At 35.2% G+C, this 25,163-nt stretch overlaps 1 protein-coding gene across 1 annotated transcript in view; it reads right to left on the bottom strand.

Annotated features, from left to right (window-relative positions):
- Positions 1-24,301, bottom strand: part of SI (sucrase-isomaltase) — a 91,737-nt gene extending 67,436 nt beyond the window's left edge. The window contains exons 1-11 of the mRNA XM_058556418.1: positions 24,184-24,301; positions 22,840-22,970; positions 18,491-18,608; positions 18,082-18,191; positions 16,991-17,142; positions 15,667-15,838; positions 14,152-14,251; positions 12,548-12,660; positions 9,208-9,333; positions 1,664-1,795; positions 1,457-1,576 (exon numbers count right to left, since the gene is read on the bottom strand). Coding sequence (XP_058412401.1) covers positions 1,457-1,576; positions 1,664-1,795; positions 9,208-9,333; positions 12,548-12,660; positions 14,152-14,251; positions 15,667-15,838; positions 16,991-17,142; positions 18,082-18,191; positions 18,491-18,608; positions 22,840-22,970; positions 24,184-24,301 — 1,392 coding nt within the window. The remainder of the gene's footprint in view (positions 1-1,456; positions 1,577-1,663; positions 1,796-9,207; positions 9,334-12,547; positions 12,661-14,151; positions 14,252-15,666; positions 15,839-16,990; positions 17,143-18,081; positions 18,192-18,490; positions 18,609-22,839; positions 22,971-24,183) is intronic.
- Positions 24,302-25,163: the final 862 nt, after the last annotated feature.

Genomic DNA, 25,163 nt, shown 5'->3' with positions numbered 1-25,163 from the left:
AGCATTCTAGTTGGTTAGGTCAAAAAACAAACAAAAAACTAAATTTTTTTGTCTGATAGAAATTCATTGTTCATTTCCAAAGGCATTTGCTTCCAAAAAATTAAATAAAAATACTCTATGTATATTTATTTTTTATTTAACAAATGCAAATATGACACTTTTATGTGCTGGGCACTATTCCAAGTATTTTTATAATCAACTCATTTAATCTGAATTAATTGATCAAGTTAATTGGTACTTGATGCCAAGTACTATTTTTATCACCACTTTACTGATGAGGTAGGTACTATAATTAAACCCATTTTACAGGTGAGAAAAGAGATGAACAGTGAAGTTAAACAAGTTATTGAAGGTCACATCACCATTAAGTATCACAGAAGAAATTCAAACCCAGGAAATCTCGTATCTGAGTCCATACTGTTAAACACTATGCATACTATGCTCCGTCTTTATGATTTATGCTTCTTCAAATTATTTTACTTATTACCTAAAATAATGTCATTAGGCAAGAAGAAATCAGTTTAAGATAAATTTGGATAAATAATATTGTTTTTTATCCAAATTATGCATATTGGCTATCTGATCTGATCTGTCCATATCTAACAGGGCAGGTTTTAACAAAATGTATTCTGTGTGATATCAAGTGGCATTATGGGGAGAAAATTCAGTTTTTGTTTCCTAATGGATCTCATAATTATTTGAAGAAGTCTTTCACCAGAAATTTTAACTTTGATAATGTAATAAAGAGTGATGGTTAGGATATTCTTCAATATTTTAAATAATGCTCTAATAAACATGTTTTTATAAATTGATATTTTCTCCTTTTTATTCATTTATTTTTTGACTAACTTACTGAAGTGGAATTACCAAGTCAATGTATCTAGACATTGTGGATTTTGATATGTCTTACAAAGTTGTCTTCAAAAAAATATTCACCCTAGTTAAAAACTCTGCATTTGGAAGCTAGGCAGTTAGTTTCTTGACTCTGCTCCTTATTACCTCTATAATATAAGGAAAGTTACTGCACCTCTCTCAAATCCACTTTTTTCACCTGTAAACCAAGAGTTTTAATCATAGTTATCTCATTATTTTATTGTGAGGACTAAATGTAAACCATGAAACTTAATACCCAGTATGTAATTTCCCAATTTATATATGTAATTATTTCATGCAAAATTAACAGAATTTTTGTAATAATATTATAATATTTTTCAGCTTTAGTTTTAATTGCGTGTAGCATGAAAAATTATCTGTCTTCTTACAAGAACAGTTTTAGAGATAATTGGAATATTTCCTCTGCCTAAGATTTCTCTATGCAATTAAAATATCAAATCCAGATCTGAAAGCAAATGCACACACACATGTACACGCACACACACACACACACTTACAAAAACGTTGTTGTTGCACAATAGAACATCTGAGCAACACAACTTTAATGAATCTCATAATTTACCTCTCCAATAACTGCTGTAGTCCCATCAGACTCATTTACCCACACGTTTTGTGCATTTCCTCTCTCATAGGCTTCATATGCTGATCCATCAGTACGTCTCTCTATGGAAATTGCAGGGTCCTAACAATAGAAAGAAGAAACTAGAAAATCTAATAACTTACAAATGTGTAAATACTAAAAATGTATTAATATATAATCAGTCATTACCAAGATGATGACATATTTCTGTCCATGGTCATGCAAATCTTGAACAAATTCAGGGAGCCCACTAAATGCAACTTGATCATAAGTAAAGTCTTTCTTGTCTTCCATATAGTCAATATCAGTGACTTGTGTATCCTGAAAATTAGCAGAGTATATTTCAATAAATAGTACTGAAAGAACTCTCTAATCAATTGAATATTTAAGTCCAATGAATTTGTATTATAAATATAATGATTAAAAAGTAAATGAAAGAGATGGGGTCAAGATGGCTGCGTAGGCAGACTCTGAACTCACCTCCTCCCCCGGACACAGCCAATTTACAACTACTCGTGGAAAAATTACCCCTGAGACAGAACTGAAAACTGGATAAGAGGAACTCCTGCAACAACAGACAATCCTAACTGAGGTGGAAGAGGCAGAGACTCCCTTCTGGAGAGGAAAAACGCCATCTTCACAAGCCGCCAGCTTCACGGCCACCCGGGAGCAGCCCACAGGTACGCAGCCCTCCCTGGAGGCATGGGGCCCTGAGCCGGGGAGCCCCGCCGCTGTGGGCATTTTATGGACCCAGCACAATCGAGACCAGCGGCATAATATCTGACTTTGCCTGCTACTAAAACATCGGGGAGCACCCCCAGAAAACCCGGTTCACAAAGAAACTAAAACTGGCTCTTAAAGGGCCCACGCACAAACTCACCCATTTCAGAAAGCATCCTAAAATCACCAGAAACAAAGGTGCACAGTGCTTTGGTGACAAGAGACTCACCTAATAGGCCGTGAGTGCATCTTGGTGAGGGGTGAGACCTCTCCAGGGACTGGGACACTGGCGGCGGCCATTGTGGCCTGGTGTGGGCGTGCTGACACAGACGCCATTGGAGTTCTCCCTGAGGCCTGCTAGCCCAGGGTCTGCCCCACCCGCTAGAGCACCGATTTAATCCAGCTCAGCCAGGGCAGGCAGCCCACCCTAGAGACTGAACCCACCCAACAACAAGCCCTCAGGCAACTTGTGGGCCTGCATAGATTGGTGACTGGATTCTCTGCAGCCTGGCAACTGAGCCGACTTGAGCAGGACAGGGTGTGCACAAGGAGCGGGTGGAGAGTGTGGGGCGGTGGTTGAGTGTGTGGGGCTCCCACCATGGACAGACTGGGTCCGCTTGGGGAGGTCGGGGTGCTCACACGGGGCAGGACTGTGTTGACTGTGTGTGTGGACCTGTGGGCAGCAGGGCTTGTCAGCTGCAGAAGACTTGTGCTTCTCAAAGACCCACATAGGAGGTTTGCCCCACCTTCCAAAGCCTGAAACAATTGGGTGCTCCTGTGCCTGAGGCCAGCCCCACCCAGCTGCAATCCTCAGAGAGCTGACAAGAGACCTAATAGGATAGAGGCTTACAGCAATTGTAAGGCCCTGAGCCTAACAACCTGCCACAGTGGGGGCCTACTCACTTAAAAGAAATACTGCAACACAAATGTGGTATTAGAACTTGCAGCCAACTGTGCTGGGGCTCCCCACACCTCATAAAGAGACTGAAGGGTCCACAACAACTACAAGCAGCTGAGCATTACAACAGCTGGCCAGGAGCATAACTCAGCCTCCCTGGGCGCCTACAGAGAGAGCAAACAGGCCACAACAGAAGGACACACGTAGCCCACATAGGGGTCAACCCTGGAACATTGAGAACTGAGGGAAGCACACTGCAGGCCTCCTAAGGCATCACTTACATATGGTCATCTATCCAAGAGCAGGAGACGTAGCTGACCTACCTAATACGTAGACACAAGCACAGGGAAAGAGGCAAAATGAGGAGGCAAAAGAATACATTCCAAGTAAGGGAACAGGACAAAACCCCAGAAAAGGAACTAAGTGAAACAGAAATGAGCAACCTACCCGACAGAGAATTCAAACTAAGAGTGTTAAGGAGGCTCACTGATCTGGGGAGAAGAATAGATGAACTCAGTGAGAATGTCAACAAAGAAATGGAAGATATAAAAAAGAACCAATCAGAAATGAAGAATACAATATTGGAAATGAGAAATTCATTAGAGGGACTCAAAAGCAGAGTAGAGAATACAGAAGAACGCATCTGTGAGCTGGACGAAAGACTAGAAGAAATTACCCAAGGTTAACAAGTAAAAGAGAAAAGAATTAAAAAGAGTGAGGACAGTCTAAGGGACCTCTGGGACAACAACAAGCACACTAACATCCGTGTTATAGGTGTCCCGGAAGGAGAAGAGCAAGACAAGGGGGCAGAGAATCTATTTCAAGAAATAATAGATGAAAACTTCCCTAACCTAAGGAAGGAAACAGACATCCAGGTACAGGAAGCACAGAGAGCCCCAAATAAGATAAACCCAAAGAGGCCCACACCAAGACACATCATAATCAAAATGTCCAGAATTAAAGATAAAGAGAGAATCCTAAAAGCCGCAAGAGAATGTCAAGTTACATACAAAGGAAACCCCATAAGGCTATCAGCTGACTTCTCATCAGAAACCTTACAGGCTAGAAGAGAATGGCATGATATATTTAAAGTGCTAAAAGGAAAAAACTTACAGCCAAGAATACTCTACCCAGCAAGGTTATCATTCAAAATGGAAGGAGAGATCAAAATTTTCCCAGATAAGCAAAAATTAAAGGAGTTTGTCACCAAGAAACCAGTGCTACAAGAAATGTTAAAGGGACTGATTTAAGGGGAAAAGAGAAGACCACAAATAGGAAAATTATCTACTTCCATGATTAGAACGTAATGGATACAAATATACAAATAAGAGGTTAGATATGATATAAAAACATAAAAGGAGGGAGGAGGGGAGTTAACAGTACAGCTTTCAGACAGAGGTCAAACTAAAGTGACCATCAATTCTGTATAGAAGAAGAAAGGAACAGAGAAGGACTACTAAAACACTGAGAAAAAAAAAAAGTTAAAAAATGGCAGTAAGTATATACTTATCAATAGCTACTTTAAACGTCAATGGACTAAATGCTCCAATTAAAAGGCATAGGGTGGCTGACTGGATAAAAAAACAAGACCCATATATATGCTGCATACAAGAGACACACTTCAGACCTAAAGACACTCACAAACTGAAAGTGAAGGGACGGAAAAAGATACTCCAAGCAAATGACAATGAAAAGAAAGCTGGGGTAGCAGTACTCATATCAGACAAAATAGACTTTAAAACAAAAACTGTAAAAAGAGACAAAGAAGGGCATTACATAATGAACAAGGGAACAATCCAACAAGAGGATATAACACTTGTAAATATCTACGCACCCAATGTAGGTGCACCTAAATATATAAAGCAATTATTAACAGACATAAAAACAGAAATACACAGTAACACAATAATACTGGGAGACTTTAACAGTCCACTTACACCAATGGATAGATCATCCAAACAGAAGATCAATAAGGAAACATTGGCCTTAAACGACACACTAGAACAGACGGACCTAGTAGATATATACAGAGCATTCCATCCAAAAACCGAAGAATTCTCCAGGATTGATCACATATTAGGCCACAAAACAAATCTCCATAAATTTACGAAGACTGAAATAATACCAAGCATCTTTTCTGACCACAACAGTATGAAACTAGAAATCAACTATAGGAAGAAAATCAGAAAAGCCACAAATACGTGGAGATTAAACAAAATGCTACTGAACAACGACTGGGTTAACAAAGAAATCAAAGAAGAAATCAAAAAATACCTGGAGACAAATGAAAATGAAAATACGACATGCCAGAATATATGGGATACAGCAAAAGCAGTTCTAAGAGGGAAGTTTATAGCGATACAGGCCTATCTCAACAAACAAGAAAAATCTCAAATAAACAATCTAACAATGCACCTGAAGGAACTGGAAAAAGAAGAACAAACAAAGCCCAAAATCAGTAGAAGAAGGGAAATAATAAAGATCACAGTAGAAATAAATGAAATAGAGACCAAAAAAACAATAGAAAAAATTAATAAAACCAAGAGCTGGTTCTTCGAAAAGATCAACAAAATTGACAAACCTTTATCTAGACTCACCAAGAAAAAAAGAGAGAAGGCACAAATAAGTAAAATCAGAAATGAAAGAGGAGAGGTTACAACAGACACCTCAGAAATACAAAAGATTATAAGAGAATACTATGAAAAGCTATATGCCAACCAATTCGACAATCTGGAAGAAATGGATAAATTCTTAGAATCATACAACCTTCCAAAACTGGATCAAGAAGGAGTAGAGAATTTGAATAGACCAATCACCAGTAAGGAGATCAAACAGTAATCACAAACCTCCCCAAAAATATAAGTCCAGGACCAGACGGCTTCCCTGGTGAATTCTACCAAACATTCAAAGAAGACTTAATACCTATCCTTCTCAAACTCTTCCAAAAAATTGAGGAGGGGGGGAAGCTCCCTAACTCATTCTACGAAGCTGACATTACCCTGATACCAAAACCAGACAAGGACAACACACAAAAAGAAAATTACAGGCCAATATCACTGATGAACATCGATGCAAAAATCCTCAACAAAATACTAGCAAATCGCATACAACAATACGTTAAAAAGATTATACACCATGATCAAGTGGGATTTATTCCAGGTATGCAGGGATGGTTTAACATTCGCAAATCAATCAACGTAATACACCACATTAATAAAATGAAGAATAAAAATCACATGATCATCTCAATAGATGCGGAGAAAGCATTTGACAAGATACAGCATCCATTTATGATAAAAACTCTGAATAAAATGGGTATAGGAGGAAAGTACCTCAACATAATAAAGACCATATATGAGAAACCCACAGCTAATATCATCCTCAATGGTGAAAAACTGAAAGCTATCCCTCTGAGAACAGGAACCAGACGAGAATGCCCACTGTCACCACTCCTATTTAACATAGTATTGGAAGTCCTAGCCAGAGCAATCAGGCACGAGAAAGCAATAAAAGGGATCCAAATTGGAAAGGAAGAAGTGAAACTCTCACTATTTGCAGATGACATGATTTTATATATGGAAAACCCTAAAGAATCCACCATAAAACTTTTAGAAGTAATAAACGAATATGGTAAAGTTGCAGGATACAAAATCAACATACAAAAATCTGTTGCATTTCTGTACACTAACAACGAAGTAGCAGAAAGAGAAATTAAGACTACCATCCCATTTACAATTGCAACAAAAAGAATAAAATACCTAGGAATAAACTTAACCAAAGAGATGAAAGATCTGTACACCGAAAACTATAAAACATTTCTGAAAGAAATTGAAGAAGACACAAAGAAATGGAAAGATATTCCGTGCCTTTGGATTGGAAGAATTAACATAGTTAAGATGTCCATACTTCCTAAAGCCATCTATAGATTCAATGCAATTCCTATCAAAGTTCCAACAACATTTTTCACAGAAATAGAACAAAGAATCCTAAAATTTATATGGAACAACAAAAGACCCCGAATAGCTAAAGGAATCCTGAGAAAAAAGAACAAAGCTGGAGGTATCACACTCCCTGATTTCAAAATATACTACAAAGCTATAGTAACCAAAACAGCATGGTACTGGCACAAAAACAGACACACAGATCAATGGAATAGAATCGAAAGCCCAGAAATAAACCCACACATCTGTGGACAGCTAATCTTTGACAAAGGGGCCAAGAACATACAATGGAGAAATGAAAGTCTCTTCAACAAATGGTGTTGGGAAAACTGGATAGCCACATGCAAAAAAATGAAAGTAGACCCTTACCTTACACCATACACAAAAATTAACTCCAAATGGATTAAAGACTTGAATGTAAGACCTGAAACTGTGAAACTTCTAGAAGAAAACATAGGCAGTACGCTCTTCGACATCGGTCTTAGCAACATCTTTTCAAACACCACGTCTGACCGGGCAAGAGAAACAATAGAAAAAATAAACAAATGGGACTACATGAAACTAAAAAGCTTCTGCACAGCAAAGGAAACCATCAACAAAACGAAAAGACAACCTAACAATTGGGAGAAGATATTTGCAAACCATACTTCTGATAAGGGCTTAATCTCCAAAATATATAAAGAACTCATGCATCTCAACAACAAAAAAACTACCAACACAATTAAAAAATGGGTACAGACATTTCTCCAAAGAAGATATACAGATGGCCAACAGACACATGAAAAGACGTTCAAAATCGCTAACTATCAGGGAAATGCAAATCAAAACTACAATGAGATATCACCTCACGCCCGTCAGAATGGCTATAATTAACAAGACAGGAAACAACATGTGTTGGAGTGATGTGGAGAGAAGGGAACTCTCATACACTGCTGGTGGGAGTGCAAACTTGTGCAGCCACTATGGAAAACAGTATGGAGATTCCCCAAAAAAGCAAGGATAGAACTACCATATGATCCAGCTATTCCACTGTTGGGTATTTATCCAAAGAACTTGAAAACACCAATTTGTAAAGGTACATGCACCTCTGTGTTCATTGCAGCGTTATTCACAATAGCCAAGACTTGGAAGCAACCTAAGTGCCCATCAAGGGACGAATGGATAAAGAAGCTGTGGTATATATACACAACGGAATACTACTCAGCCATAAGAAACGATGAAATCCAGCCATTTGTGACAACATGGATGGACATTGAGGGTATAATGCAAAGTGAAATAAGTCAGAGGGAGAAGTCAAATATCGTATGATTTCCTTCATTAAGTAGTAGATAATAACAACAATAAACAAATACATAGGGACTGAGATTGGATTGGTGGTTACCAGAGGGGAAGGGGGGAGGGAGGAGGGTGAAAGGGATAATTCGGCACATGTGTGTGGTGATGGGTTGTAATTAGTATTTTGGTGGTGAACATGATGTAATCTATGCAGAAATAGAAGTACAATGATGTACACCTGAAATTTTTACAATGTTATAAACCAATGTTACTGCAATAAACAAAAAATTTAAAAAAAAATGAGAAGAAATAAAATAGGTCATCAAAAATATTTCTGGAAAACTATAATTCTATAAAATAATAAAGCAGCATTAGAGAAAAAAAAAAGTAAATGAAGTTAGATCCCTTTTATTTCACTAAAGACACAATGATATTGTTTATAAAACTAGTTTTCCTAATTTTAAAGTACAAAATCATTAAATGATCATTCACATTTATTTCAGTGATGGTCACTGGATGTGTGTTATGCTATTATTAAAGCATAATCCCATATATATATGGGATTCATTGTATAGAAAACAAAAATCTACACACTACATAGAATACATTAAATTTTATTACATTAAAAAGTATATAGGCTCTAAAAAATAGTCTATCAAAAAGCTGAATATGATTTTGTTCACAGTTAAACATGTATTCTGTTCTAGTGTAATTCATAAACAGTCCTCAAAATTTCAGGTAGGTGTGGGCATTGCATATAGACATAATATGTACTTTATAGCTAAAAAGCAGCTTAATAATCCATATATATATGATAATCCTGACAATTTCCTACATTTATTGTTATGTGACAGTATTTAACTTGGTATATATTCCCACAAAACCTTCATCCCACTTACAAATGGTATGCCAGCTTCCCGATTTCTTTGTACCACTTCTTTTACTACATCAAGTGACTCATAATTCCAGCGACTCAGTTGGAACCCAAGACTCCAATATGACGGCATTGCTGGTAGTCCAACAAGCTTGAAGTAAAAGGACATTTAATTAGTTTCAATAAAAGGCATTAGAAACTGATACTAACATGTTTCTTATTCTGTTATATCTCTGGCATTCATTTAAGTTTAACTACATATTTTAAAAAAATATTTAGTGTTATTTGCATTCTAAAATGTGTCCTGGATATTCTGTTAGAATTTTGTTATGAAACACTTAACACATTTGTGTTTTGTGACTCATCTTTTGTTTATTTTGTGTTAAAAAATTAGAAAGCACTTGAGAAAGTAGCATTGCAAAGGTATATTTTTCCCAACATAGAAAGTTAAAGAAGAGAACAAAAGAATAGCATCAAAGAGACAAGAGAAAAAGGAAACTGTCCCACCACACTCCCACTTCCTATGGCAACAAAATGAATGAATGGTCATCACGTAAGAGAAAAGATACATAAAAGTAAACTATTTCTATTCCCTTACATTTTGGCACTTATTTCTCTCCTGGTTTTCAAAAATATTAATAAAATAAATATTTTACAAGGCTCCCACCCAGTTATTTCATAAAGTACTTATTTCATTCACATGTAGGGCCTTGCCTTCTTCCCCTTCCCCACAGGCCACATGGAGCCCCTTCTCCTCTCACTCCCTCAGGCGCCCAAGCCGGCTCAGTGCACACCCACAATGGACTATCAGTGTCTCATCACAAGAGAGAACGTGATTTTGCATGTGTGAATAAGGGTGTAACTGATATTAAATTTTTGCATGGAAAGCTGAGTATTACGGGGTCTGGCCCTGTGGCGTAGTGGTTAAGTTGGGAGCAGCCCGCTTTGGCGGCCCAGGTTCATGGGTTCAGATCCCAGGCACTGACCTCCACCACTCGTCAGCCATGCTATGGCAGCAACCCACATACAATATAGAGGAAGATTGGCACAGATGTTAGTTCAGGACTAATCTTCCTCAGCAAGAAAAAAAAATTAAAATGAAACATTTTAAAAAATTAAAAACTGAGTATTAGGTTACATTAAGACAACTTTATTTGGTATGATAGATTTTCTTTGGTTTAGACATATATATATAGTAATATACAAATAATATATTATATACAATTAATAATTACATATATAATATATATTATATTAAAACTACTCATGTTAGGTTATTGTATTCTATTCAGTTTAAGCATAAATTTGTTTAAAAAATAACTTGGTATCAAATAAAACTCTCAAAAAATCAGTATTTTTTAACTCTATTGATAAACATCTTAAGTTCCATGAAATTTCTTTGGAGATTTGGACATGTGATTGAAATTTCCTTGTGTGTGTGCTATATATATATTTATATACGACTATTTATTTTTCATTAAAGTATATAAAATATTTATTGTTATCTATTATATTAATTTATATATTATTCACCTTATACTTTGTATGTATACATCATCTTTAAAACTATCCGGTCATTCAAATGAATTATGTTTTAAATTTTAACATATTGAGACCTCTAATAGGTTAGCTTATACAAAGAGCATGATTTGTTTTTCTTCAAACAAACTGAAGTTTCTTTTGCCTACTCTCTATATAATTTGAGCCTCATTTAAATGCAGCAGTGATTAACGGTGCTATATTCTAAAACAGTCTTTTATCTTATTGCTTAAATTCAAGTCTCTGCAAGTCTCCCCATAAACTGATGTAAACAAGTGCACTACTATTATACATATGTTGCCTTCACACGTCAAGCATGACTCGAAAGCAACTACTGCTGACCACAGACTTTACTCAGTATGCAAGAGACAACTATCCCAACTAATATTTCACAAATCAAATGTTAAATTATTTCAAAAAATGTGCTGTCCCCTGTTTTGATGGTGTGATAAACATACAAAAAGTCTGTATATAGGCCAGCCTAGCACCGTAATTATAATTTCATATTACAGAGACTGTAAATTTCGTGTGCTTCTCTGAAATTCACATATATGAACAGCAATTTGAGAATTGTTAGACATTGTAGATTACTCAATTGTGTAAAATCCAGCTACTCTCATTTCAGGTTTTTGGATCCTAATTAAAGAAAGTGCTTGATAGTAGTTACTTCTTTGAGATCATTTTAGGAAATGGGAATTACATGTCAAAAGATAAATCAGTAAAACAAAACTTTAAAAACAGGCATGTCCTTAAATCACACACTAATAAAAATAATTTATTTTTCCACCATAACACCAGGAATTATATATACCAACCATCACAGGAGAACAATTATTTGGAAGAAACTTTTAAATATTTATTTATTTATTTATTTTGTGAGGAAGATCAGCCCTGAGCTAACATTCATGCTAATCTTTCTCTTTTTGCTGAGGAAGACTGGCTCTGAGCTAACATCTATTGCCAATCCTCCTCCTTTTGTTCCCCAAAGCCCCAGTAGATAGTTGTATGTCATAGTTGCACATCCTTCTAGTTGCTGTATGTGGGACGTGGCCTCAGCATGGCTGGAGAAGCTGTGCGTCTGTGCACGCCCGGGATCCGAACCCGGGCCGCCAGTAGCAGAGAGTGCGCACTTACTGCTAAGCCACGGAGCCGGCCCCTGGAAGAAACTTTTAAAATCGGCCTCATGGTAAGCCCTGGATTCCTTACCTCTGTAAGGTCCATCTTGGGCTCAGGCACACAAAGACGTTATTCAATAGATGAGTAAGAATTGCTTAGACAGTAACCTTAGATATAAGACTTGAGACTATGTTTCAAAATCTGCCCTTCTAAGCCTGAAGGCCAGAGCCAATTTTCCTAGACACTACCTACTGTGCATTAACAGCACGTTTCACTAGCCTTCCTCGTAACTCAGTTGCCTCTAGGATTTTTATCAAAGGAATGTATGATCTATACATCCATTGCCTATCCTCAGTCTTGAAGGTGAGATACTTCCCTTTGCTTTATTCCACCAAAGTAGGCCACGAATAACTAAGGATTTAATATACAACATCTCAAAGAAATCCAACTAATGAACTCAGCTGCCCAGAAGCAAGAAACAATTTGATATCACAAATATGGATGTTTAAATATACATATGCTTCATTGTATAGGAAAAACAAAAATAAAAACCACCTACTCACATCTGAAAAATGGTAAGATTTAAAAATATATTTAGTTAACAGGCCCCAGACATCTTAAATAAAGCCATTTAAATATGTGGACATGTTAGATGAAAGAAAAGCATGGTAGAAAAGAATTCTATAAAATAGAATAGACCTGAAACATACCTCTTGATACTGTTGAACTACTTGTTCTGGTGTATCTCCCAGAAGGATATAAAAGTCCAGAATGCCACCAATAACTCTGTAAGTTACTATTGGGGTAGGTTGGATGAGAATCTCTACAAAATAAAAATTGGAAAAGCATATGTAAATAGTAACAAGGTACATAGTGATAAAATAATTACAGTGTTTACATAAAGTACTTCGTGTTAACCACATATGTTTTACACTATTTCTAAATAATTAAGAGGAAGTAAGATATTGAAGTTAGGAAGAACATAGGAGAAAAGTAGAAGGCCACCATGTATGAGGTTTATGATAGGGTATCCCAGATGTTTCCGTTTACAGATGCTGGCAAAAGCTCCCCTGGAAACTGCATAGCAAGGAATAGAGAATCAGTCCTTTTACAACAAAAAGATTTCTTTCTAAAATTGCATTTAAATTAGTTCTGTTAATTGAAGATTCTCTGAAAGATCATATTATCACATGTTAATTTCTAAGAAAATACTATAAAGTTTTTTAATTTTTCTATTTGTAAAACATAGTAATTGCCTAGATAACCATATAATATACTGTTCTTGCTAGAACATTATTAATTTTTGTAGCTTTTTATTATCACTGGTTCACCTATTAACTATAGGTATTGTACTCACAATATGAAAGAAACAAAAGATTCTACATTACTTGAATTATGATAAACTAAAAAACTATTCTTGGGGCTGGCCCCACGGCGTGGTGGGTCAGTTCAGCGCATTCTGCTTCGGTGGCCTGGTGTCGCAGGATTGGATCCCAGTCACAGACCTACACCATTTGTCAGCTATGCTATGGCAGTGACCCACATACAAAACAGAGGAGGGGGGGCCGGCCCGGTGGCGCAAGCGGTTAAGTGCGCGCGCTCCGCTGCGGCGGCCCGGGGTTCGCTGGTTCGGATCCCGGGCGCGCACCGAAGTACTGCTTGGTAAGCCATGCTGTGGCGGCGTCCCATATAAAGTGGAGGAAGATGGGCACCGATGTTAGCCCAGGGCCATCTTCCTCAGCAAAAAAAGAGGAGGATTGGCGGATGTTAGCTCAGGGCTGATCTCCTCACAAAAAAAAAAAAAAAAAAAAAAAAAACAGAGGAGGATTGGCACAGATGTTAGCTCAGAGCTAATCTTCCTCAAGCGAAAGAAAAAAAGAGGAAGATTGCATCAAACATTAGTGAGGGGCGGATCTTCCTCAGCAAAAAGAAAAAAAAACTATTCTTCCTTCTTTTGATCCCCATATAGACCTTTTTATTTTTTATTTGTAGTGGCATGTTAACTTATCTTAACAAATGAGCCTGTGGGAATAAGAATATTCATTTGCATGGATGTGTTTCAATGTTTCTGTGAAGGGAAAAAAAATGTGCCTAAATATCACAACATAGCATACTCTCCCCAAAATAGAAGCACTGATATGCAAAAATCTATGGTCTCACTAACTGCAAAACCTGCTTATAATAATTTCACATATTAATCTTTAACAATTGAGTTTACTCTGATATACAATATCTATGATTAGAATACAGAGAACAGTTAAAATATTTCAAGTTAAATCTCATTTAAATATATTATCAGATAAATTACTCTTACCCATTGCATTGCTGTTCATTAAGAAAACACCAAATGAACTTCCAGAAGTATCTTCAATGCACATGAAGAATGTTTGATGGCCATATAAATTATTATTATTCTATAAGGCAAAAATTTGAAAATTAAATTTTAAGTATATTTAAAATAAAAAGACTATGTATTTAAAATGGCCTTTACAAGTTCCAATTTGTTTCTGTAATTTACTCCTCATATCTCTACACTAATTTCCTCTACTATGTGTACTATATGAAACCTTGTAGCATAAAATAATCTAACTTATTTTAATTATTAGTATATTAAGATATAAGATATATATTATGCTATTAATAGATTACTTAACTTTTCTTTATGTTTTATTATGATTAAATGAGTTTTAATAGGCTATTTATGATACAGTAATGGTATGTTCATCCACTATGCCCTGTGTATGCCCAAGGCACTGCAGGAAACTCCAAGATGATGTCTACCCTTATAGAACTTTTGCAGTACATGTGTTGAGAGCTGATGGGTAGAAGAAATGGTGGAGGCAAGTGGGAATGTGAAAGAGAAAAGACTTCTTGGCTGATTGGATATGGAGGTTCAAAGGAAAGAATGTATGGAAAATAGCTATAAGGTTCTCAACCTTGTGGTTTTTAGATGTTTATTACAGATAATGATGATGTAAACAAAGATTGGTAGAATTTATTAGTAGTTCTGTACCAAATGAGGCTCTTTAGAACAACAACACATTCATTTTGTGGAATGAAATAGCATTGGCATTTAAAAAATCACTAATATTTGACTCAAAGCAATCATGAATGAAAAAAAATAATTTCTTAAAATGTTATGATCTTTGTCCTGAAGAATCTCACATTCTAGAAGTATAGACAAATATATATACAAATAATACACTGTGGTGATTGTCATACCAAATTATGAAAAGAGGGTTAGAAAAGAAAGACTAACTCTGCATGAGGGAGTTTGGAAGAAGTTTTTATGAGGTGAAACTTCAAATGAGCTCTCAATGACTTCTTGTATAAGTGATAAAGAACTTCAAAGTTCAGTACTTACAAAGAGAATTAATTCCTTGTGCAAATATGTGAACTTATGGAAGATTACCATATGTTATGGGAGAGGAAGAAGTGGGCATAGTAGGTCTATCCAATAGATAGGCAGACAAAGATTTTTTCTACATATCATACAAAGTCATGTAAAACATGGTAAAGATTTGGAATTATTCTAGTGCAATGACTAGCCATGGACAGGTTTAAGTACAAGAGTAACTGAAAAGGGAACAATAAAATATGAAAATCAAAACAAAACATTCATTAACTGGAAATACCTATTTAAACATTCATAAAATCTGTTGTTCACTAATTGAGTTAATTTAGGACTTTTCTATTACTCCTCACTCCTAAAGTAAACAAGCATCTGGATTAGGCGTTACATCAAATAAATGCTAGTTTCAAATAGGCTAAAATTATCATCTGTTCCAATACAATGATTTTATTTATAACAAGAAAGATAGTTCCTTACATCAGCAGGCAGTTGATCCCGGGTAAAAATTGGCCATGTTTTCCAGTTTAAATCATGACGAAATCTCTTATGAACATGTTCCCCAATACCGTAAATATATTCACTGGGAAGTCTGGTTGAGATCTGTAAATACTGGTCAGAGTACACCAGGGGACCAATGCTGGTGTCAAACCTGTACCATGAAATAAATAAATAAACGATTTATTTAGAAACATATAAAATATTCTACCAAATATAGGTCTATGTTATCATCCAGAATATTTCATTTTTAATATGTCAGTCTTTAGCTGTGATCACTTCTTAGGAACACACGAATTATACCATACTCAGAACTTGTCAATTTCATGAACACAATTTGCTTCATCATCACCAATATGATTCTTTACATGCATTCTCTCCTTTAATCTTCATCAAAATCCTAAAGTATAACTACCATTATCAATCCCATTTCACAAATGACACAAATTGGGAAAATCAATTCATGTTTTCTAAGGTGACAAAGTGGCAGGCAGCAGAGCCAGATTTCAAACCCAGTTCTGGCTTGTTTCAGAGACAAGGTTTTAAAATATAGCACTATGCTGGCTTCTACACCTCTAACATATATACTAAAATTAAGTTCAAAATCATTTTTCCACAAAGAAAATGTTGTATGTTTTATGTATATCAAAAATACACTATGAGAAACGTTAAATGGCATTTACTATTTTCATGATTTAACATAAAGTCAATTGCAAATTATTAAAATATGTTTAAGAAAAGTAACTGCTGAAATTCAATCTCGACAATTGCTTAATTAATCTTTCTTGGAGATGCAAGAGCATTTATCCTGAAAATTACTAAATTTCTTACCACAAATATCCCTCAAAATACATTCATAATGAAGGCATTCAAGCAATATTTAATTTAATATTTATATAAGAAAAGTCCTTTAGTATTACTATGAGAATTAGCTGCTCTCTGAATAGTAGCTGTTTGATTCTACAAACTGGCAACAGAATATGATCAACAATGAGGAAAGGACACAACTAGAGCTCTAGGGGATGCAAAATATAGGTAAAGCTAAAATCTATCAGTGATGCTCTCCACCTTCGTCTTTGGCCCCAATTTGTATATTTTCATTCAAGTTCTCACAATTTTCGTCTACAGGAAATAAAACCCTTTTACTGTTATAATCTTTATAAAGATGTACACCCACCCTCTTTTGGGAAGAAATTTATTCTTTCTGAAACTGCCTTAAAATTAAGACTTTCCTAATTCTATGATAATAGAATAAAATGACAAGTTATTTAAATTTATACAATTGTAAAATGAGATAATTACTTACAAAGTTCTCCCATTGCTTTTTCTAATAACTTGGATGCTAAATGGATTTTCTGCAACCTGCACATCATATAAAGTTTCAGAATCTGGTGTTCCAGTAGATTCTTGTACATACTGATGAGGAACTTCATATCTTATATTATTTGGATCCGTAAGCTGCAAAGATTTAAACAAATTAGCATTACTTGATTCAAAAACGTTATTTAATTTTCCAATTCTGAATTTAGTACTAAATGCAAATTCTAAACAGAATATAATAAATTTAATAATCTTATGGATGAACTATTAATCTAGTCATAAACTTAATGTTAACATTTTTGAATGGCTATGCACAGAATAAATTGTATAAATTGTTAAGGAATAAATAGAATTAGTTGGTTATAAATGTATATAAAATAAAGATTTTTATTGACTGACATAAAAATTAATCATAATATTACTAAATATTGATTCTTGAATACTACACATTTCAAATTTAATTATCCTTCTTGCTTTTCAGCGATCACTCCTTTAGAAATCCCATAAGAATTTTGAAATTTGTTTAAAAAAATTCTCTTAATTCCTGTGAAATTGTTGCTAAAAAACTAATATACAAAGGATATGGTGGTGTTTTCACTTCCAAATCCAAAAATCCATACTAGTAAGCTACTTGCTAAAAATCCAGCAGGAATTAGTTTCTTTAAAATCATAAATAAAGTGATACCAATAAAAAGAACTAGTGAATGTAAGTCACATTTATACAGCACAATTAATATCTCACTCAAATCAAATTTTAAACCAATTCTTCCTTGTAGTCTGCAGTTAAAATATTAAAAATTACTAAAGTTTACTGAGTGGGTTTATTCTTCTCAAGATACTGGATCAAATATTTTACATTGACTATATTACTAAATTCTCCAAAAATAACTGCCAGAGGAATTATTTCTTATGTTACATTTAATTAAACAAGCTCAGAGAAGTGAAGTTACTAGTCCAATTAGTCCTTTGCATTGCATAAATATTTCTTAAGAGGGAAAATATCTTGTTAGGGTGAAGGGTGTGCTTATAACATGCCTTTTATTATTAACCCTTCTTTAGAAATCTCAAAAATCAAACCTTGAACCGGAAACGATTGGGTGTCTGCCTTTGAGTTGTTAAGAGAACGTTGTTAATGTCATTTCCAAATAACGTAGGTGAAGGTATCCTGTTTAATCTGGCTTCAAGGCCTTAAAGAAAGGAAAAGTTGGCATGAGTGATGACTTTATTTATAAAGATTAACAATTATCAAATATTTTTTATATTTTTATAATTTTATTGCCTTTATCATAAATAATGACTTCTTTTTTAATTTGGAAGATACGATCATGCAAAAAATAAATGCTTAATATAACCAGTTTGAACATTCTTGTGTGCATACTTCCCATTTGATTCTATTTGTTATTTTTCCAAAGAAAAATTTAAGACATATTTTTTCATTCCACTTAAAATGTGTTCTGTTAGACCACCATGATAGAACCCTTCTCACCGGTGCTATTTGTTGTCATTGTCTCCACATTGTAGCCATGGTTGTCTACGAAGAAGCACCAGGGAATAAGAGAGTCATTCCATGGCTTCCAGCAGCAACCTCGCGTTTCACAAACTGCCTGATAAAACATTTATGAAAGGAATCGTATGATTAGTATTGTTATCGTGTATGTCAGTTTCTATTTTTTAAACATTCATTCATTTTAATAAATGTTTGAATAAATGTTTATATATATAAATAAATATATAATATGTTAAAATTTCACTTATTCTTTTGTTTTTTCATTTGGAAGATATATAAATATTTGATGAATTGAATTCATTACCCATATCAGAGATTGATGCTCTGAGTTGTGATTTATCAAATTACATATCAATACATATTATCGTAAGCTCGAGTATTTTAAAAGTTCGTGCCCTCTGGCTAATTACAATCTATTCTGTTGTCATACAGTCAATGCAAAAGAACTGAAATATTTATTGTGTACCAACTGTGTATCAAGCTGCAAGTGAGGCTATAAAGATGAAGACATGGCCCTGAATTCAAACCTACATATAAGGTTCATAGTAGTTATTTCCAGCTAATTATTAATTCAACATTTAATTAAACTATTTAAACTAGTTTTTTGACAGGTTTGCAACTAGTTGCTGCCACTGCATTGAATGAATAAAGCAAAATACTGAATTCTCAATAATTTGGTGATGTATATGGAAAATTATGTGAAGTGGAAGAAAAATTACATATGTTTACATAAAAAATTGAACCCATGATGATGCTGTGTGTTAACACTGGTATAATTAAAAATCTACTTAATATTTAAATTTAGTAGTATGATACACTTTTGTAATATGAACACCTGTGGGTTTTTTTTTCTTGGCTATTTGCCTTGAAAAAAGTTAAAAGTCTCTACTTTTAGTAGCTGCTGTTATACATGTTAACTCCTCTCCTATTTTCACATCAAACTAAAGTGGCTTCAGATACACATACGTGTACATACACACAGATATGTGCACCCATACATGTTCATTGCAAATGGGAGTACAGTTGAATCTGACCATTTTGGAGGTCATTATCTAACAAAATCTAAAGTGTGTGATTTTTTTTTTTGGGGGGGAAGGAAGATCAGCCCTGAGCTAACATCCATGCCAATCCTCCTCTTTTTACTGAGGAAGACCAGCCCTGAGCTAACATCTATTGCCAATCCTCCTCCTTTTTTCCCTTTTTTTTTTTCTCTCCCCAAAGCCCCAGTAGATAGTTGTATGTCATAGTTGCACATCATTCTAGTTGCTTATGTGGGACACTGCCTCAGCATGGCCGGACAAGCGGTGAGTCGGTGCGTGCCTGGGATCCGAACCCGGGCCGCCAGTAGCGGAGTGTGCACACTTAACTGCTAAGCCACGGGACCGGCCCCTAAAGTGTGTGATTTTTGATCAGGCAATTTTACCTCTGCTATCTAACTTATAGAAATACTCCCAGCAATACAAAGAGATAGTTGTATAAAAATTGTCATTTACAGTAGCCTTTATGAAAGATTTCTTTTAAATGTTGGTAAAAACAAAGAGGTAGACTTAGACACAGATATACTGATTTGGAAACATGGAAAGGTGCTGTTTTAAAAACAAGAGAAAAGAAATAAGCAAATTATAATTGCATCTTGTAATATGAAAAATATTTAGTAAGATGGAGTTACATGAAGTTCCTCCAAACATACTGTATTGGTTTCTTAGGGCTGTTGTAGCAGCCATGAACAGGGTGGTTTGAATCAACAGAAATTTATTCTCTCATAGTTCCAGAGTCTAGAAGTCCTAATTCAAGATGTTAGCCAAACCATGCTCCCTCTGAGGGTCTAGGGAAGAATCCGTCCTTGTCTGTTCCTAGCTTCCGGTGGCTCCTGGTAATCCTCAATATCTCTTGGTTTGAAGATACATTACTCCAATCTCTACTTTCATTTCACACGGACTTCTTTCCTGTGGTTCTCTGTGTGTCATCCCCTCCTCTTACACAGACACCAGTCATTGGATTTAGGGTCCACCCTAATTCAGTATGACTTCATTTAACTAATTACATCTGCAAGACCCTATTTCCAAATCAGGTCACATTCTGAGGCTCCAAGTAGACATGAATTTTTGGAGGACATCATTCAACCCACTACATATACACATCAAAATATTAGTTCAAAAATGTATATCCTCATTGTTGCTTTTAAAATAAAAATAATTTTGGTTTCTTTTGTATAGATTTTGATACTTGTTATTTATTTTTAGTTGCTCTATTTTTCAGGATTTCAGGCATTTTCCTCTATTACTTTTAGTTCCTAATCTAACTTCATTTTTTTCTCTGCTTCATTTGAAAAAGTGAAAAATTAAAACATTAAATATCCATCAATAGGTACAAACTTCAGTAGGTAAAAATACAATAAATTTGTTGGGTTCTTACTTCTATTATATGTGTGTGAGTATGCATACAGAATTATATGTAATAATACATAGTGGGTTGATTCTGTGTTATGAAGTGACTTGTACCCCCCACAATTCATAGGTAGGAAGCCCTAACCCCCAACGTGATTGTATTTGGAGATAGGGCTTTAAGGGGGGCATTAAGGTTAAATGAGGTCATAAGGATGGGGCCCTAATCTGATAGGACCAGCGTCCTCATAAGAAGAGGAGGAGGCACCAGAGTTCTCTCTCTGTCCCTCTCTCTCTGTGCATGCCCAGAGGAAAGGCCACGTGAAGACACAACAAGAATGCAGCTGTCTACAAGCCAGGAAGAGAGGTCTCACCAGAAACCAACCCTGGTGCCCCTTGACTCCTAGTCTCCAGAACTGTGAGAAAATAAATGTCTGTTGTTTAAGCCACCCAGTCTGTGGTATTTTATTATGGAAGCCCCGGCTGACTAATATACTCTGGGTAGAATTATAGAATTGCCATTTTAAGTTCACTGTCTTTTCTTACATGACAAATATAAAATATATTAGCTGAAATTTGTTAAATTCCTAAGTTTAATTGGTTTCACATTGAAAACATTCTTTAGCAACCTAACAGGCTGACATTAAAAACTAATAGTAGGCATAAAACCTTAAACCATTGGCTTTTAACTGTTGTTTCCATTTAAGATCCTAACAACCCATATTGTTCCTAATAGAATTCTATGTTGAGCTTCAATTATTTCCTAAGAAGAATATTAGCTAAAGAGAATATCTGGCCAATATGCTCAGTGTGTCATAGTAAACAGCATGTTATCCAGCTCTTTTATCAATAGGTTATAGGACCCACTATTCCTAACGTCGTCTAAGAAAAATCTTATCTATTTGCAAATTTTTATGGCAAATTAATCAGAAAATTATGTATCAACTATGATGTAGCAATGGTAGAATAGGGCTAATAGAACTTTATAGTCCATTTGTTATTTTGTATGTGATGGAGGGAGTGGGAGAGGTGAGATACAGATATGCATATTATAGATATATTATAGATATGCATATAATATGTAGATATTGCAAAATGTGAATACACACACACACACACACACACACACAAACACTCATTGACCTTTATTCCCATGCAGGTTATGAAAACCAAGGAAGAGTCAACTCAGAGTTACATGAATCCATTCAGTTACTCTAATTTTCTCCATTTGAGCTTCTTCTCCCCAATTACCAAATAATAATAATTTTTAAAAAATCAGTGTTACTTTATTTTCTACAGACACTTCTCAATGCCTTCATCACAAATACCCTAGTAAGGCATTATTCTCTCTCAAGTGTTCTAAATTGTCAAAGATAATACTTTTTTTAATTTAAGAAGTAGATTTGAGAGGATAGAAATTCAGGAAGGTTTATAAAATTAACAGTAGCTTGTTATGCATAGAAAAATATTAACTTAACTTGAATATATGTACAGAAAAGAAAGCTCAATAATTTCTATTATCTCCCATCTATTTTTATGGAACTATAATAAAAAGATAAATGCAACCTAGTTGATGGCTAGATCTTTAAAAATATGGAATTGGGGGCCGCCCAGTGGTGTAGCGGTTAAGTTCGAATGCTCTCCTTCTGAGGCCAGGGGTTTGCAGGTTTGGATCCCTGGCGCAGACTGACGCACCGCTTGTCAAGCCATGCTGTGGCGGTGCCCCATATAAAGTAGAGGAAGATGGGCACAGATGTTAGCCCAGGGCCAACCTTCATCAGCAAAAAAGAGGAGGATTGGCAACAGACGTTAGCTCATGGCTAATCTTCCTCACACACACACACACAAAAAATATGGAATTGATCCAATATGTGCAATTATTTTCATATAATTATTATAATATATATCTATTCATAAAAAATATTGAAGACTTTTGTTGCAGACCTGTGTTGGAAATTGTTCTGGAATGCAGTTTATTCTCTCATTGATAGGATCATTTATCTCACTTGGACAATTTCCTGAACCAGGATACGCAGTGGTTGTATGAGTGGTAGGTGAAGTAGAAGCACTAATTTCTGGGAAAGAAAATGGTCAATAAAAAAAACATAGTATTTAATTTTTTTCAGATTTTTCAAGCAATGAATACTTTACATTGAAAGAGTGGATGAATGTATATATAATGAAAATAAAAATAAATTTTTCATTAAAATAGGATCCACAAATTCAACTCCTAGTTATCAAACAGAAAAGATCCAAATGATATTTAAAAATTGACTGTGCAGAGCTCTGTTGACTGTTTCTTCAGAAAAACAAAATATATTCACAGAAGGTGGTGAGGTAGATTCAAAAGGAAACAAAATGTACATTCCTACTACCTTCACAATTTGTGTTTTATGGATGAAGAAAGAAGATGGAGAAACATAGATGGGAAAAGGATGTAGAAAAGGACACAAGAATTCGAGAAGAAAATAGAAAAGTAGGAGGAAGAAAATACTTTGAAGTGAATAGAAGAGAAAGCAGAGAATAGTGAAGAAAAATAAATCCTAACTCTATATAATAAAGAGGAACTTTCTAGCAATCAGATATGGGTAAGATAAAATTGATTGCTTCACAATGTAGTGAGCTTTCAGTTTACTGAAAGAAGGTAAAACAAAAGACTAACAGCAGTAGAAAATGCTAACTACAGTTAGACTAGAAGATAATCTGTAACATCCTTTCCAATTCTGATTTGGTCATGAGAGAATGATGAAGAAAGAGCAGTAGGTTAGGTGGACCATAGAAATATTCAGAAAAAAAGATAAAGACTTCAAGCCTTGTTTTACCTTCCTTCTATCTGTTTTTCTCATACAACCTCTCTCTCCTTAAAACGAAATTGAGCCTAAGACAAAGGGGGTATTCCTCCAAATTTCCCACCCCCCTTTGCAAGTGTCTGAAGGCCAGAGCAGAAACCAGGTCTTCCCACTAATTAGAGGAACCTCGCTAGTAACAGTAGATGATTATTCCACCTTCCATTAATACCTTGACCCTTTGCCTCTTTGCTACTTCTCAAGCAACATGATCTGGCAAAGGCCATTAATGTCAAAGCACACAGATTCCTTAATTACAATGGCTCTTCATTGAAATAACTGGGATATAAAACATAAAAATGTTGGAGTAATTATATAACTTACCTGAGATCTTTTTTCATGTTTCAGCTCACATAGATTACTTTTTAAAATCCATAACTATTATGGAGTAAACTTTATCTTAATTTCACTATAATGTATAAGTATTTTTAACATTACTTACCATCAACAGCAGGTGTCTTAGTTGCTAAAACAATAATTAGGGCAATAGCTATTATAGTAACTATAACAAAGAGGACAATCAGAGTGATTTCTAAACCAGTAAATTTCTTCTTTGCCATCTAAAGAAAGAAAAGGAACAAGCTTTAAAATGTAAAACATAACTACAATTAGCCACCATCATTACCATCATTATCATGAAATTATATCATTCCTTTTTTTTTTACTAAGCACAACACAAGCAGAGCTGCAGCTAGCTCTATCAGTTTCTAATATAAAATAATACACATTGGGGCCGGCCCGGTGGCGCAAGCAGGTAAGTGCGTGTGCTCTGCTGCGGCGGCCCGGGGTTCGCCGGTTCGGATACCGGGCATGCACTGACGCACAGCTTGTTAAGCCATGCTGTGGCGGGGTCCCATATAAAGTAGAGGAAGATGGGCACAGATGTTAGCCCAGGGCCAGTCTTCCTCAGCAAAAAAGAGGAGGATTGGCATCGGATGTTAGCTCAGGGCTGGTGGTCCTCAAAAAAAATAAATAAACAAAAAAAAATAATACACATTGGCGTAAAAGGAAACAACACATGCAATTTTAAGTAAAAGGAGTGAATTCGTGATGCACATTTACTGTAATGGACTACTATGTCCACTAAGATGAAAACAGAGAGGGAAAAAAAGATCTCTAAGCAGATGTGCCTTGCTCTCTCATTTTAGAGCATTTTTCAAGTCAAAGAAACCTCACACTTGCACTATGTTCTTTAATTTTCATAATTCTGTGAAGAAGATGCTGTTATTCACATTTTCCTCATTAGAAACTTCAAACTTAGAGAAAATAAGTTACCTTCTCAAAGTCTAAAAATCCAGTTCTTCCCCCTGTAACAGTTCTCCCTACTGTATCTCCAATTCCAACAGTTCTTTCTAATAACAATATTGTGGAAAAAATATAAATATGTGGGAAAGAATATAAATCTATAGGAGAATATAAATA

The sequence above is a fragment of the Diceros bicornis genome, chromosome 15 (genome assembly GCF_020826845.1).
Source record: "Diceros bicornis minor isolate mBicDic1 chromosome 15, mDicBic1.mat.cur, whole genome shotgun sequence".
Taxonomy (NCBI): Eukaryota; Metazoa; Chordata; class Mammalia; order Perissodactyla; family Rhinocerotidae; genus Diceros; species Diceros bicornis.
Note: the sequence above shows the minus strand (reverse complement) of the source record. Positions and strands in the feature narration are given on the sequence as shown.